This window comes from Seriola dumerili, unplaced genomic scaffold (genome assembly GCF_002260705.1).
Source record: "Seriola dumerili isolate Sdu_G_001 unplaced genomic scaffold, Sdu_1.0 BDQW01000052.1, whole genome shotgun sequence".
Classification (NCBI taxonomy): Eukaryota; Metazoa; Chordata; class Actinopteri; order Carangiformes; family Carangidae; genus Seriola; species Seriola dumerili.
In genome coordinates this window covers 16,471,682-16,488,452 of record NW_019174307.1, presented here as the reverse complement: position 1 = coordinate 16,488,452, position 16,771 = coordinate 16,471,682, and the positions used below count along the sequence as shown (strand labels likewise).

The window sequence follows — 16,771 nt, the reverse complement described above, 5'->3', positions numbered from 1 at the left end:
CATTATCAAGGAATTACAATTTCAACATCATGTCTCTGACCAAACTCTTACACCATATTCATAGAAATGGTAGAACCAGATTTCCTCAGTTAAAATGAAAAAGCTTCACTTATAAGAGCAGATAGACAGACAACACAGTCGTGTAGTGAAAAGGTAGTGTGTGACAATGCAGAAACTGAATTTTAAAAAGCCACCAATCTCAGTTCCTGGTGAAGTAACCGTTGAGTCATTGAGGTTTATTAACGACCTTGTGATGCTCTCAGCTGATATAAGTGTAATTACTTAATATTAGTTCCGAAAATCACAGCACAGGTCATAAAATTTCCACAAATGGATCAATATAGAAGATTTCATCATCATTGCTTTAAAAACTGTGTGTTTACACCTCTTTATTTGTTTATTTAGTAAAATAGTCCAAACTTTTCAAACTTATACTTATTTATATACTGGACACATTTCAGTCGGTTTGATTTCCAGCTCCAAGCAGGATTAGTAACAGTAAGAAGTCAGATGAAGAAATAAAACAGAGCTAGTCTGTTAAGAGTTTACAGAAATTTTCAGAAAATCTGAAAAAGAAAATGCACCCAATACGCATTGAGGATGCATTTGAGATCCAGTCACTCAGACTAGGCGTTTACCAGTGTGAAAGCAAATGTTTCCTGGGCCGCATTGAAGGACCACCTACTCACTGACGTCCGCTGCCACAGTCGAATTACTTCCACCGCAGTTTCATAATGAACTAAAAATAATTTCCTATTTGAAATGGCTAAAACCGTATCCCTTTGTAGAGCTGTGCGCAGCGCATTGATTCACTCAACCCCTCCTTCCCCACTCTCTCTAAGCTGGTGGTGGCGCTAATTCTCCAGTCGTGTCCCATTAAACGAATGCAGAAGAAGAGGGCACAACAAGATGACATTACTGTAAGAGCGCCAGTCAAACAAACGAAAACAATGTGGAAATATGCCATTTTTGTTCAGTGAACTTCTTTAAGTCATATGCTTCATATATGTCATCATTAATTCACTAAACCAGTTTCCGTTGCACTTCTGTTTGTTTTTTTTTTTATAAACCAACTTTTCCACCTGAGCGAAGCGTGAAAACTTTTTTTTTTTTTTTTTTTTTTTGCGATATTTCAATTTTTGGGGGGAATTTCTGACATTTCCTCCCAGGGGTGTTATGCGCAAATTGAAAATGCGCATAAAAACAGGAGGATGGAAATGCACCTCCTGCCTTTGTAGCATAAGCAACATGTTAGCGGTGCAACGGCAGGAGCCCTCAGTCAGTATCTACACAAAGTGCCATAGCACTGCTGTTCCTTCTGACACATTTTGACAGTGTTCCAAGCCCAACACACAAACAATACAGTCAACACATTAAAGGGAGGAAAATAGATTTGGAGCCTGAAAACACTTAATTTGCATTTAAGTGCATAAAACGTGGATTAGGACCGTTGCACAGCCAGTGCAGACAGCTTCATCCGTTAAAACTAAAGCATATCTGTTCAACAGATGCGCATTAGATGGATGACTGAAAAAGATGGCTGAGATGTGTCTGGTGTAAACAGGGCGTGTGTAGTACTGGCAGTAAGAGGTAAGAGCTATTTCGGCTTAAACAAGTAGTTGATTGACAGGAAATGTATTGGCATCAAGCTTGATAATTAATAATTTAAGCCATTTTTCAAGCAAAAATGTGAAAAATCACCTGAGGATTTTGGTAGTTTTTCTAAGTTTTCAGTGAGAGTGAACTGAATATGTTTGAGTTTGGGACCGTCGGTCAATCTATTTATTTGTGTTCATTTGTTATTTGTAGTCCCTAATTTTATTTCTTCTGTATCTCATAATCTCTCTGTAAGAATGCTGAATTGAAGCAACACTACTACTTCTTTTAAGTTTTAGTTAACTGATGTGTTAATCCTCAATCTTATTCTACCTCCCTGTGTTGAGCTTCTTCCTAGTATGAAATAATTGCTTCAGAATATGTAATTACACCACTCTCCAGATTGACTTGTACCATCTGTCTCGGGTCTTCACACATCACCTATGCAGGAAATAATTGTTGGGTCTAGTACCAAAAATCCCCTTATTTAAAGAGTAAAATTACAAATTGCTGACTTCATTTTTTTATCTCTTTCTCAAATTGAGCTTTTAGGGAAATGTAATGAAGACAAGATTACAAGAAGGATGATGTTTTTGTGATTTGAACCACAAACCACATTGGTTGCATTTCAATAAACACCACAATCAATACAGTTCTCCACAGATTTGTCTCAATCTACAAACATTGACAGTATCTGCGGATATGAGCCGGACATAATATTGAACCACACGGAAAAAAAAATAAAAAATTATCTGTGGTATTAGTTCACGTGTACACAAACAAACACACACACACACACACACACGCACACGCACACACATTGTCACCTACTCAGTATCACCAACCACACTGATAACGGGTCATGAGCACAATGTGGAAGAATGGAATGTGTGGTATGACCTTCAACCCAAATGTCAATGTTGCACTGTGGTGAGTGGGGGGAGAGAGACAGAGGAGTGAAATGGAATCTCAATGTGTTCGTAAATCACACAGAAAATGCTGTTTGTGTGTGTCAGAGAGAGCGAGACAGAAGGTGAGAAAGAAGACGACAGGGAGAAGGAAAGAAAGAGCGAGGGAGAGGGGGAGACACAGGCGGCATGTGTGGTCAGGCTCTATCGTGACTAACAGCCGGTTGTTATTCATCTTGGCATGCGACTCCCAGCAGCCCCCACACATCAGGTGTGAGATTGGCCGGGGAGAGGAGGGGTAAGGGAGAGAAGGGGGAGGTGGTGGGTGGGTGGGGGGGGGTTGTAACAGCATCAAAACATTCATCTTTCAACGCGACGAATCTGTGCTTTCCTACCAGGCAACCCCTGCGCCCCTCCTTCCAAACCTGCCCCCTCTGGCTCACTCACCGCCCCTCTCTTGCTTCGTCTAAGCTGCTCTTTACCTGTGGGGCTTTTAGAGGGCTTTTAATACACTACGCACATGCCATATATACAGTAAAAGAGTTGTTGGTGACTTTAATCATTCCTCTCCAGACTCGACTTGAAGAGATTCACTCCTAACTTGACTACAATGAAAGAAATAGGGCACAAAATCCACAGTCAATATTCCTATGATCGGCAGAAAAATTGTTTTACGTAAGAATCAGGATCCTTATCTTCTACTATTCTGAATCTATTCACAGATTCCAAGCATTGATTTTTGTAGCTTATTAATAAGGCTGTGGTTTCTCTTCTCTTCGATATAATGAAGACAGTGGAAGCTTACCATGAGGGCATCTTCAAGGAGGGCAAGAATTTTGATTTAATAACTTAATAACTAGTTTTGCGAGATGATAGCGACTACAAGTCAGCCAGCCAACACACACTGCACCACTTATACTGAGTATAGTCTGGTCCACAGGTTGTGAAGCGAGCCCCCCCTGAGGGGAACTGAAAGGGAGGCGTGGACGGAGAGACATGAGGCAAAGATACTACCTGTTGTGAAAAGGACAGGTGCATGCCACTGATTCGGCCCGCTCACCAACATGGTCAGTATTCACTGCGTGTCACAGCGGCAGTGGATGTGACGCACGGCTCATGGAGGCAATTAAGAAACTACTTCTTCTTGGAGTCGTAACACAGTCGAGACTGGACACACAGATGTGATAGACGCATCTTTTTGGTTCATTGTTACTTACACTTTCCGAGAATAACATTATCCAGTGTCCATCATGTGTAAACATCCATTAATTCACTTAGAAATAAAAAAAAAAAAAGATGCTTCTTACAGCTCCAGAACTTGCCTGAGATTCATCAAGTTTTCTTCAGTATCATAGTAATCCAGTGGTAGTTGGTTGCACATCAATAGGCACGATGCAAACTCCGAGCTAATTTGGCATACTGCTGTTGATGCCAGTTTGCCAAAATGTAAAATAATACAGGGTTAAGCTAGTGTTGTAGTTTTTGCATCGACAAGTAGACAAGGCTCCGCGCGACGTAAATTTAGTCATCGGGTGTATATGTGAGGCTCTGTGTGGATGTACCAGGACATCCACATGGATGTGTAGACTTCCTACAAGGGCACCAACTGCGCATGTGCTCCGCCAAGCAGACTGGAAAGAATTATAAAAAAACAACAACTCTGCGTCCGTAATGTCCGCAGATGTCCATGTGAGTGTATGCAAGGGAGTGTAATTGAGGCCTTTAAAAAAAGGCGGTCACGTTTTAGCCCACAGCATAACTCACTGAGGGCAGGGGAGTTGGGGTGGGCGGTCGCAGTTTTCTCAATTTTGTTCTGAGGGGGGGCCCAGAGTGTCAGACCTTGAAAACCCTTGGTCTAATTTATGGAGATTAACTTGATATAGTCTATTTCATTTCAAAAAGACCTGTACCTTCTTTCAGACCTCTGAATCACCGCCCACAGCTCTGATATGTTCAGCGGTTCAAATAGGTGTTGTGCTCCTTAAAGGCTGTTTCCCCTCAACCAACCAATCAGAGCTTTCCAGACGGGATTTAAAAAATTCAGGACGTCATCCTCCTACATAGCTACAGTCATGAAAAACAATAACAGAAAAATGGTGTCAAGTGATGATGAGGCTGATGCAGCTGCACATGTTGTTGTAAGTCAATCTACTGAAGTACCTTAAATCCCCATCAATTTTTGTTGTGTGAAACATCAGGTTAACCGCTCTTAGCGAGTGCTAATACAGTTCCCATGTCGCCTGGAAATGGCAGTGGCGGGATGGATGCGTCACTTGCTACTGATTGGTTAGCACATAACAAAAGATCCCTAACACCCAGCAAGAAACTGGCTCGTTGTCAGGCTGAATGAATGAAGGGAAACAAAATAGCAATTCAGACTGATAATCAGGCTTCTGTGCCTGCACAGCGTTGTAGATAAGGATAGGTTTCCCTGGCACTAACACTGCAGCAGAGAGGGTGTTCACTGCTGGTGTTAGCTGTTAAGAGCACAGCGGCGCTCTCCTACTTTAGAGCACATAGACCAACTTCTGTTTCTAGAAAACAGTGACATTCTTTAAGACCAGTTTGCTTAGTTATGTTTCCTACAATCCAGCGGACGACATACGAGTGAATCGTCTGATACAATGGTCTGTCGCACAGTGCTCTAAAAATAGTGCCCTTTTGTATTTATTGAATTGAGAATCGAATTGTGACACCGAGAAAGACGATCGAACCAAATCATGAGATTCCCAACGATTCCGACCACTTCCTGTTTTTTGTAGTTCAGCAGAAGCTGCCAGGAGACTTCAGCGGTCTGCGCTAGTGCAACCAAAACCAAAACTAAGTAGCCTGTTGTGATTACAAACCTGCTGCATGTATACAAGGATTTCACAATAACCATGTCACTAAACGTGTCGTCTAATTACCTGCATAACCTGATTTCACGATCGTGGTTTCTGTGTGCATGTAAACATGCTGCTGTGTGTATCTTGCTTTATCTAGTCCTCCGTTCTTGTTTTTTCTCTCTTATCTCTATCTCTGCGCTGTATGCGTGTCTCTTCCCCTGCCTGTGTTCCCTATAACCTGCTACAGCATCTCCGGCATTTATCTCTCTTACATTATTTCTGCTGCTCTCCTTTGTGTAGCATCTCCCTCCCACCTGTGTGCGCTCCCAGTTGCCTCCCCCTCCTCCTCCCCCCTTTCTCGCTCTCTCTCTCTCTCTCTCCTCCCCTGATATTGATCTGCATTCTAGCCATACAGCTGAACCGCCTGTGGCTCTGCAATGAGCTCACCTCTCACTTCTTCTACTGTGTGTACGCGCGTGTGCATGCAGGAAAAAGCTGCTCCCAATCTCGTATCTCTCAGTATCACTGCAATCTTAGACTACGACAACGCAGTTACTCCACTGAGTTTCAGCTGGTTAGATTAAAAATCCTCAGCCTCCCATTGCTCTCTGTGATCACCTTCATTGTGTTTTAAAACAATTGAATTCACTATACAGTTGTTCTCATTTACACATTTCATTTCTGTTCCTCTTGGCAGACAAACTGAACGAGCATGAAGTAATGATTTTAACGCGGGCCACAAATGTTACACTGGGACGTCACAAGCTTGTCGGACAACATCAACATTAATACAACCAAATGGCAACACCTGTGTTGTGTGATTGGTCGTATTAGGATTTGAAATGAATGATCAGAGAAGTTTAAAAGCGACAGAAAGTCATCATTTTATCTTTAATGCTTAATCCCATGGGTTTGTAAACTTATCCGATGACAAAGCACTGAACAGTTTATAATGCTAACACAAGATTGTACAACTCTAGGAAGTTATCAAGCGATTCTTATATCTTACATCACAATGATGGTGATGTAAACAGTAGAAATATAGCTTTCACGCCTCAAAGCAATCTGTCAAAAGTTGAGCCAGTTTCAACTTTTCTTGTCAGATGACCCTGCATTTTGTTTTATTTATTTATTTGTTGGCTGGAGCCCTCTGCTTTGGCACAGGATGTTATTTGGTGGTTTAGGTCACAGTGAATAGCAGCCTGTCATGTCTCTTGTGTTTAAGGCTGGATGTGTGAACAGGAGGTGAAACACTTGGCCAGCGTTTTCAAATTCATCAACTGGAGGGACTACGTTAAAACCAGCTTAGTGTGGATGGGTGGTCAGAACGGAGAGAGAAGAAGAAGAAGCATTTTTCAGATTTAGCAACCTCAGTGCGAACACACTCTTTACACCAGCACAAAATGTGTGTGTTAATTCCAAACTATGTGCGTGTCTGTTTTCTAGCTGGCTCTGCAGTCGCGGCTGTGTGACAGGACTCGGATCGGAGAGTACCACCCCGGGGCTGTGCGCTACACACAAGCTGACCTGGTCAACCTCAGCGATGACGACGACGATGACACCAACGTGCTCTTCTACTCCCCTGACATGACCCTGAAAGACCGAGGGCCCTGAGAGAGAGCGCGGCAGAGGGAAAGAGAGAGAGGGAGACAAAAGAGCTGGAGGGAAAGAACATGAAGGAGGGTCACAGCCAGAGAGAAACGCAGCGGATTAGAAACTGAGAGGGAGAAAAAAGAGGTAGGGAGGGAATGGAAGAGAAGATTGGGGGGACAGTCAGGCAGATAGAAGCCGGAGATGAGCTGTCAGGTTCCATTATTAATCCCCATCCTTTACTATTTAATATCCTAAAGACACACACACACACACACCCAGACACACACACACACACACACACACACACACACACACTGTACAGAGCAGTAGCTCCCTGCAATACTATCATCAGAGAGGAGCAAGAAAGGAGTGGTTCTAAAGATCCTCCTAATGTTAAAGGCATCGGCTGCATCCCGAAGGTTTTAAAACAATTTCCCCAATCTACACCACCACCCTGACTCCTGCATTCTGCAACGTTTTGGCGTACCACAAAAAAAATGAAAGAAAGAAATAAAACATAAAGGACTGCTGAAAGGCAATCATAACAAGGTGTTAGTTTAGCATTCGCAGCAATTACCTTTTCACTTCTCTGCAGGAGATGAGGTGAAAAGAACCAGTTTCAAAAGCACCCCATGTGTCAGACATGAAAGCATCTACGACTACACTCAGATTGATCCCAGGCCAGTTCTGAACAATTTTCCTGCCGATAGGTGGGAAGTGGAGTACAATAGAAATATAGAAAGGTGGGGTTTGAAAAACAGTGAAGATGACTTGGAAGGACAACTGAGTCCCTAAGTGTTGCTTGCAAGGAGTCTCTCCTTCCTCAGACAGTATTTGGTTTCCGTTTTGCTCTTTGTATTACTATTGTTGCAACTTTCGTATAAGTATTCCTTTGAAAGGTTGTTTTGCATTTTTTATGAAATACTAAACTTGTTTCTTATACTGTATTTATAACAGATCAATATGATGTATATATTTAATTGTACACTCTATTTTTGTACGTGCCTTGGACTGGAATGTGAAGAAAAATGCTCCTCTTGGTCCAAACCCGCTGCTCTCACGTGACAGTCGAGCAGAGACTGAGTCGATCCACAGCCTTATGAACAGATAAAAAACAAAAAAAAACATGTCATTAGTCAAACAAACACCCACAAATACACTCACGTGCATCTTTCTAAGGTGCCTGTCAAAACAGACTTGAAACGATGACACACAAGGCACCTACGGCAGAGCAGCAGCTCTTGATGGTTCATCATCTCATGGCTTGTGTCAGTGATGCTGAGGGCACAGAGCTGAGGTGTGATTGGCAGGATAATAGAGTCACTTTATATTCAACCAAGGCCCATTTGGTTTTTCCCATATGTAGGTGGTTTCGTCACTGTCGGTGCACACTGCCAGCTGTCAGCTGCCTCTCTGACAAGTTGAACTAATGAACTGACACTTGACCCTTTTTACCCTTGAGTTGTTGAACTTTTCTGCTGGGCGTCAATGACACCAGAGTGCAACTTTAGTTTGCAGTTCACAGAGGCCCACCACTGAATTACACACACACACAGAGATACTCACACACTTGCACTGTGCCCCTACCCCTCTTTTGGCACTGTTGCTCTTTTTACTTGACTGTGCACTCCATCAAATAAATGAGCAGGAGAGACATTTCATAACAAAGCTCAGGCTGGGCGTGTTTATTTCATTTTCACATTGATGCTATCCCTCATTCCTTCATGCGCCTGCCCTGCCTCCTGTGAAGGTTGTGTCCGTTTATGTGTGTGTGTGTGTGTGTGTGTTTGCGCGCGTGCGCGTGCGTGTGTGTGTCAGTCAAGACGTCTTTTAGACCTGAGCTGGCCAAATAATGGATATTAATTATTGGTCGGACCCTGCCGGCCCCCGCCGTGTCTCCAAATCTGGTTAACTGGATTTTGATTAATGAAATATGCGCGCCATGTCCTCCAGAAAACCAGACTTTTCCTCCACACACACACACGCACCCCTCACACACACACGCGCCGCTCTCCCACAAACGTTTGAACATTTCAAGCCCCGCACCCTTTCCTTATAAAGCGCCCGGAAAATAAGCGAATCTCCCTGTCACGCAAGAAGAATTATTATTCCCCCCTCATATCGTCGCATGCGCCGTAATTGGATACAATTTAACACCCGCGGCCCACGGGCATGTCGGCAGGCGCACTGCCTACTATTAGCTCACCTCGCCTCGCTTCGCCACCCTATCATTTGTCAGATCTCTGTTTGTGTGCTCCTGCTGCCTGTGTGTGTGTGTGTGTGTGTGTGTGTGTGTGTGTGTGTGTGTGTGTGTGTGTGTGGCTCGAGAAACCGGAGCCATTGTTGGAGTCCGGCCATGACCTAGCTGTGACGCACAGAAACAGAGGAGAGGAAGACAGACGCAGAGAGGCGACAGCAGCAGCCCAGACGCTGAAAAACAAGCCGGAGCTCTGTCACCTCGGAGCGAAAGCGAGGCAGGCCTGACGGGTGTTTGTCGCTGCTCTGCGCAGCTCCCACCTATAGTCTGCTGTTTATTGGAGCCCCGGCAGCATTTACAGGCGGGGATGTGGTGGAGGGTAAGAACCCCTCCTAAACCCATCTTACAGTAAATATAAGACTGGAGAAGGTTAATGGGGCGATTACAGCCTTCATGGGTGATGCCTTGAAAGTATAAATAATTGCGTTGAAGTTGTTGCGTAGCCCTTTACATCAGATGTTTTAATTATCTAGTTTTGCTCTGGGCTGTTTGTATTGAACTGGAGCTTTATGATTAAGAATGTGTGGAATTGCCCTCTTTGTGCCAACAATTAGCTGGCCATCAGGGGGTTTGGTGAATCCCTGCATGCAGACGTAGGACTGGCATGACAGCGATTGCAGAACTTGAAATACAAAGGCTAATGTTTTTTTTATGTTCAAAGGTAAACCTTAATATTTTTACACAGATTTAAGATTGGACCCATAACCTGTGGTTTTCTTATTGTCATCAAATCCCATGAAAGAACGAAGCCAGTCTTTCAGTATCTTCCAATTTCCCTATACTACAGCACTCAGCCCTAAGCCCATCTCTTCATACTGTTATTAAAAGCCTGCTCCCACACAAATATATAGTTTCATGTTTGCAAAAAGTGAAGTTTTTTTTTTTTTTTTAAACAGTGGTACTTTTTTTTTTTTTTTAGCAAACATTACTGAAACCAGAGTACATATTGCATTTGTTGGGGACTATTTTCAGCAGTGTGTTAATACACATTTGGTGCCCTCCTGAGTATTCATGACACCGGGAAGAATGTTGGGTTTACTCCAAATAAACCAACCGGTGTGCTTCATAGTGAAGGAACATGTCACCCAGTACAACAATGGCTCATTGGTCTTTTCATGGGATTTAGTGACAATAAGAAAGATACGGAATATCACCAGATATATCCTTGAGTTATGTTGACTCATTTTTTTCATTTACCTTCTATTCTGAGGTTATTCTTGGTATTTTTGCCTTTTGCTTTGACAGTTGATGGTAGAGATTGACAGGAAACAAGAGGTAAGATCAAGGGGGTTGACATGGAACAAAAGTCCCAAAAAGTCCCAAAATTCCCAGGCAGACAACTGTGATAGGGCCCTGTTCCCCTAGGGACCTGGAAAACCCCTAAGTTCATTGTTTGTCACATAGTTTTTGGTAATTGTAAAGGGATCCTTTGTAAAATAAATAAATAAATAAAATAAAATGAAATCAGGTTTTAAGACAACAAAACAACTCAGTGGTACATTTTTCACCTATAGGGCCACCTAACAGGTTAATCCTGCCAGTGTACAAACAAACACAATAACTTTAATCTACTTTCTGAAATTAGAAATATAGAGATGCAAATAGATGTGAAGTCAAATTAATGGTGACGTGACTTAAAATCCATGTTTAAACATCAAATTCTCAGGTGGGAAGGTGGATTATGCAGAAACGATGCTTGTAGGGATTCCTCAATGAATTTGAATCTGTGATCATTTGAGCAGAGCTGAACAAAACTTCTCAGTGTTGCAGGATCACCACTGTGATAAATTGTAAACACCAAACAAATATATGAAAACAAAATTCAAATTTTCAAAGCTCAACATGTTACCAGTAGGCACAGTGTAATACATCCGTGTTAATGTGGTCTGATATGTTTGAAGGCCATTTTAATTATGATATGCAGTAGATGCAAATGAGAAGAAAATCCGTCATGTGTTTGGGAGTTTCTAATATGTCTTAATGTACAAATGCTATACATTATTGTATGTCCCAATAGGAATCTAACATCAGACCAATTAGACCATTTACAGTGAAGAAACATTTTGAACATCATGTCACAAATATTGTAAATAAATGCTTTTATTTTGACAGATTCAACCATTACCCTCCATTCAGCCCACCCCCCACTAGCCACTAACCAAATTTAAGCATTTAAAAATAAAACAAAAACGTTCCACCATCTGTTACTTTCACTGTTCAGTTAGGCCTATATTTTATCTCCAATGGTCTGAATGATGCTATCATATGTATTCCTATTTTTTTATTAATCTGACTAATCATTTCTCAATTTATTATTTTGACTATTTGGGCACAATGCCAGGAAATAGTGAAAACTGCCAATCACACTTAACCCCAACCCAAGCTGATATTCCAGTGTCAAATAGTTTGGTCTGACCCACAATCCAAGCTCGAACAACATGTAATTAACTGTCATATAAGAGAAAGGAAAAGCTGGAACCAGCAAATAATCATTTCATTTTCTGTCCATCGACTAATCAATCGGGTCTAATCGTTCCAGTTCTAGGCTAAAGTGTGTTGTGTGAGGCTTCCCTTCGCTGCCATTCAGACTGAGAATAAACCTGCTGAATTCCTTCCATCTTTAGTTTTTTGCCAAATATAGAAATATTTAGGCCAAAAACACCAGAAGCAGCCTTAAAAACCGGCATGTTTAATATGTGTGTCATAGCCTAGTAACCTCCAAAAATTCCCAGAAATATTACCGAGGACATGACCTCGGTTTCTATGACCCTGCTTGTTTTTATATTTTCTTCAGAATTTTGTTTTAAATGTCCATATTTCCCTGCGTCGTGTCTAATATCAGCTCGGCTGTAGCTACAGCTGCCTGAGCTGATCGGAGAGCAGGAGCGAGCGGAGCTTCAAGCGCTGCGATCCGGCCCCGAAAGAGTTAAATTAATCTCTCTACGCTACCATCTCTCTCTCTCTCTCTCTCTCTCTCTCTCTCTCTCTCTCTCTCTCTCTCTCTCTCTCTCTCAACACACACACAGGCTGCCACCGCCCCAGATAACAGAGGGGCGCCTCTCCCTAGCCAGCCAGCCTCCGCTAATCGCAGTGGCAGGAGGGGGGAGTGGAGTGCCGGCGGCCTCTCACAGCGCTGGGCCTTTTATTGACGCTGCCTGTGTGTGTGTGTGTGTGTGTGTGTGTGTGTGTGTGTGTGTGTGTGTGTGTGTGTGTGTGTGTGTCATGCGCGCGCGCGCGCGCGTGTGTGTGTGTGTCATCTGTGCGCGTGTGTGTATGTGCGTGCAAGACTGTGCATGCTTGTGGGTGCGTGTCAGAGCGAGAGAGCTATAAAGAGGTGTGTGTGTCTGTGTGTGTGTGTCTCTGTGTGTGTGTCTCTGTGTGTGCGCTCCCCGCCAGCAGCGGAAAGCAGGGAGAGGCGGGGAACTGGGAGGGTGGGTGGCGAGGTTATGAGCGGAACTCGACAGAGGCCGACAGACGAGAGAGAGGAGGGGAGGGAGGGAGGGAGGGAGGAGGAGGAGGGGGGATCTTTCTTGTGCTGCGCTGAGAGCCGCCACCGCTTCTCCTTCCTTTCAGATAAGGTTCGTTTGAAGGTTTTAGTCTTTATTCTCTTTAAAAAAAAAAATGAAGCCACTAAATGTTTCTGTCCGCGCGTTTTGGAAAGAGGGAAAAAGCCGTTTATGATCCCCAAGGTCGGAATGAGACAAGTGTGATTGATCTCATTGGTTATTTTATTTTACGGGCGCACTGATTGCATCGATGAATTTAGCAGCCTATTGATTAGGGCTTAATCTATAGGTCCGTGTCTCTCAGTGCTCCAATAATTGCTCGCTCTCTCTCTCTCTCTCTCTCTCTCTCTCTCTCTCTCTCTCTCTCTCTCTCGAGCAGCGGCAGCAGCAGCAGCAGCAGCAGCAGCAGCAGTGTTTGGCTCGGAGCCACTCTCGCCCTGCCGCGCCAGGCTGTAATTATCCCCGGTGAGGCCGCGCTAACGCAGCGTGGCGCGCCTGTGGGGAACCGGTTAGCCCTACAACACCGGTGGGGGTGCATGGATGTGCGCTCCCCCTTGTATACTGGAGCTATGTGTGTGTGTGCGCGCTCGCTGTGTGATGTTTTTTTTGTTGTTGTTGTTCATGTGACACAGAGGGGAAAAGTAGCGTTGTGTTGATATTTCCCTTTCTTGAATCAGAGCACCTTCAAGCCCTTACATGAACCTTTACAGCTTTGGATATGAATTATAGATCAGGAAATTGATTTGACACTATTGATATGCTCACTATACAGTCACAATTGATCATCATATCATAATGAGTCCCCAGAAACATATTATATTTTTCAAACTAAGATGAACATGAACAAAGCCCATTCGGCACCATGAGTGTAGACTGTGTGTTGAGTTTTTTTTTTAAAAGTGTGTGTTCATGCACAAATCTATTGACTGTACGTGTGCTCATGTCCGAGCCTGTAAGTGCTGTGAGTGTTCAGGCAAGTTTCTCTGTGTGTGTGTGTGTGTGTGTGTGTGTGTGTGTGTGTGTGTGTGTGTGTGTGTGTGTTTGTGACTGTGTGAGTTGCAGTAAGCGATCCATAACGATCTGCAGGTGGATTGTGCTGATTAGTACCGGCTGCTGTGGACTGAGCTGCGTGCAAAGAGCTTCCTGCAATCTGAGCCTGCCGACTGAGAGCGAGAGAGAGAGCGAGTGTGTTTGTGTGTGTGTGTCTGCGAGTCGTGCTCACTTGTGTGCTGGCAGTGAGCCCTTTCAAAATATGTGTCAGGCCTGTGTGTGTGTGTGTGTGTGTGTGTGTGTGTGTGTGTGCGCGCGCGCGCGCGCGCGTGTGTGATTACATATGTGTGGTTACATATGTGTGTGTCTGTTTGGAGTACAATGTGTATATTTGTCTGAACGTGAGCTGTTGCGGTGTGTGTTGAAGGTGTGTTTGCTTGTGTGCACATGTGAACTTGCCATGCATATGTGTGTGCGCACGTGTGTGTGCGCGCGCGCGCGTGTGTGTGTGTGTGTGTGTGTGTGTGTGTGTGTGTGTGTGTGTGTGTGTTTGTCAGGCCACCGCTTCAGTGTCTGATTGCAACAGCAGATGGCTGGATCACTGTGACCTCCCAGAGTGTGGCTCTTTCGACACCGGGGTACACTCTATGTGCGTGTGTGTGTGTGTTCACGCTGTTTTAGTTTTTACAAGACACACACTTATGCGTGAATCCCTGACAAGACATAAAATGACAGTTAGAGAATGGGATTGCACAATTTAGCGCATTTTCCATCGCCATCAAGCAGCATGAGCATTTTCAAAGGCACATGCTGTTGTTCTGAGACTGGCTTTTCAAACCACAAAGTTCACACAGAGTCATAAAAGTGCAGCCATAAAAAGGCCTGCGCTTGATCTCCAGACCTGTTTTTGTGTCTTCCTCAGACTCTCAGCAGAGGTGTTTTTCTGTAGCTACAACTGTGTGTGTTTTTCTTGTGTTGAGTGTCAGAAACTTTGTTTGCCCAGCGGTACCTCAGAGCAATATTCATCCTAATCCAGTTTTCCAGTGACTGATGGAGAGAGCCGTTCGCTTTTCTACGCCCTCTGAGTCAGAGCAGAAGGGAGAGAGTGAGGAAAACACCCGGTGTCGTGTGATGTGATCTCGCATGTCTTTTCCAACCTCCACCTGACCTTTCAACGTGATTATTAGTCGTGTGCGACGTCAGCATGAGGCTGTTTTTAACTGCTAAAGGGTGTTATGGTGGGTTGGCATTTTCAGCATTTGCAAATTGTCTTCCTGCTCCGGAAGACACATAAAAATGTAGGTCTCTGTTGACATCATGTACTTGAAAAAGGGGATTTGATTTATGATTTTACCCGACTATATTCAACCCATAGTTGGAGCACAGTGTGACCAGTTGTTCTGTGATTCACTAAAAGCAAAGAGTGGCTCTGTGAGGAGCACTACCGCCGATAATATCTACAGAGCCGACCCCAACTCCTGGTGCCCGAGTCCGAAAACAAAATCCATGTCATTGCTGTCATGGTAGTTCATATTAAATTGTGGCGAACAACAGAGCAGCTTCTCAGACAGTTTGGAGACGAGAGTCAGATTTGGATCAGGGTGCATGCGAAAAAAATCTCCGTGCTGACAGTTCTGAAAAGAGACTCATGAAATCTCTTTATTGCCCTACAATGCAAACAGCGAGTGCTTTGGTAGTGGGTAGCAGGGTTGCCAGTTTGGATCCTACCTGCTAAAATCTGGGCAGGGGAAGTAAGTGGAACATACGGTGCCGTGTAGCTAAATGTGTAGAGCATGACAGTCACACTGCCAAGGCTAAAGATGGTGGTGTACGTCCTGGGGAAGTAGCCTACATGTTGGAGAGAGGAGGTCCAAACAAAACGCTGTTCTGGCTGCAGAGAACAGGTATGAGTTTGCATGGCAAGTGCCACTGTGTGACTACATAACAAAACGAGAATTGATCGTGTTGCTTGTGAGTTTGTTAGATCAAAACCTCCTAAGTCCTTTCTTTCAATGTCCTCAGCCACTTGATGCTGCTCCATGTTTTACCACTCTTGTGCTGGGATAAAGTTACAACTTTAAGGTTCATAAATATCCATTTGCACTTGAATCTGAAATCGGATGTAGCAGTAGTATTTTGACTTTTTCACTGAGGTTTCAAAGAGGTGGTGTATTCCTTTTGGGGTGGGACCACTCATGTCAAAAATGTTCTTACACGTCCATGGCGCTGTCCTGATCGTAAAACCTCAAGAGTTAAATATTACACACCATTCAATCTGTCAGCGTCTCATGCCCCCCCCCCCATTTCCGACTACGTTCACTTTGGCCGACTGCATTTGGAAATGTGTTTGTTTCTCTTCATTTTGGCAACCATCCTCACAGAGATGGCTGCTAAATGACATGTTTTTGAAGACGGTCTCCAGACGGACTAGCTCACACCAAAACTCGTGTCTTGGTGTGAACAGGGAAAAGCTTTTGGACAGCAATGACCTATGAGCCTGGTCAGGGCTCTGTGTCAGTGAAGTGAAGAAGCCAACTTTCTCCCCCTCTAACCTTCTCGGTAATGACTCATTTAAAATGTCAGTGTAGTTGACAGCAGAGTTTGCATTTATGTTTATTTTGCAATCAGAAAATAGTGATTTGATTGGCGCCTCGGTGCAGCGGCACAAGAGTTAGCATATATTTGACTGGCCAGCGCTCTGTTGTGCACAGTCTAATGAATTGCCTAGTAAATTTGGCTGTATTAAAACACAATAATCATAACAGGAGCAGACAGACGGGAGGTTTAACCTACTGAGACGCAGCAGAGTAACCAGGCTGTGTCTGTCCCACTTCTTACCAGATGTTGGCTCAGAAGAACAATTTTATAATTTGCCAACCGCAAAAGGAGACAGAAGAAGACATTAAACCCATTTTTCTACTGATTAAGCATTTCAGTGTGAATGGAAAACGATCTGAAAACGTTAATGTGGACGACATTGTATTCACACATAAACTGTTTTCAGATTGAGCTGGTTAAATGCTGACGCAGCCTCAGCTGTCTCGTGGCTTGAAGGCTGTGGTGGTAGTGGGCAGCTCCCAGTTACGGGAGGTAGAC

The 16,771-nt window shown here is 43.9% G+C and overlaps 1 protein-coding gene across 1 annotated transcript in view; it reads left to right on the top strand.

Moving 5' to 3' along the window:
- Positions 1 to 8,572, top strand: part of LOC111218680 (cyclic AMP receptor-like protein A) — a 50,038-nt gene extending 41,466 nt beyond the window's left edge. Inside the window, exon 13 of the mRNA XM_022741092.1 lies at positions 6,776 to 8,572. Within this exon, the coding sequence (XP_022596813.1) occupies positions 6,776 to 6,943 (168 nt within the window). The 3' untranslated portion in view covers positions 6,944 to 8,572. The remainder of the gene's footprint in view (positions 1 to 6,775) is intronic.
- Positions 8,573 to 16,771: the final 8,199 nt, after the last annotated feature.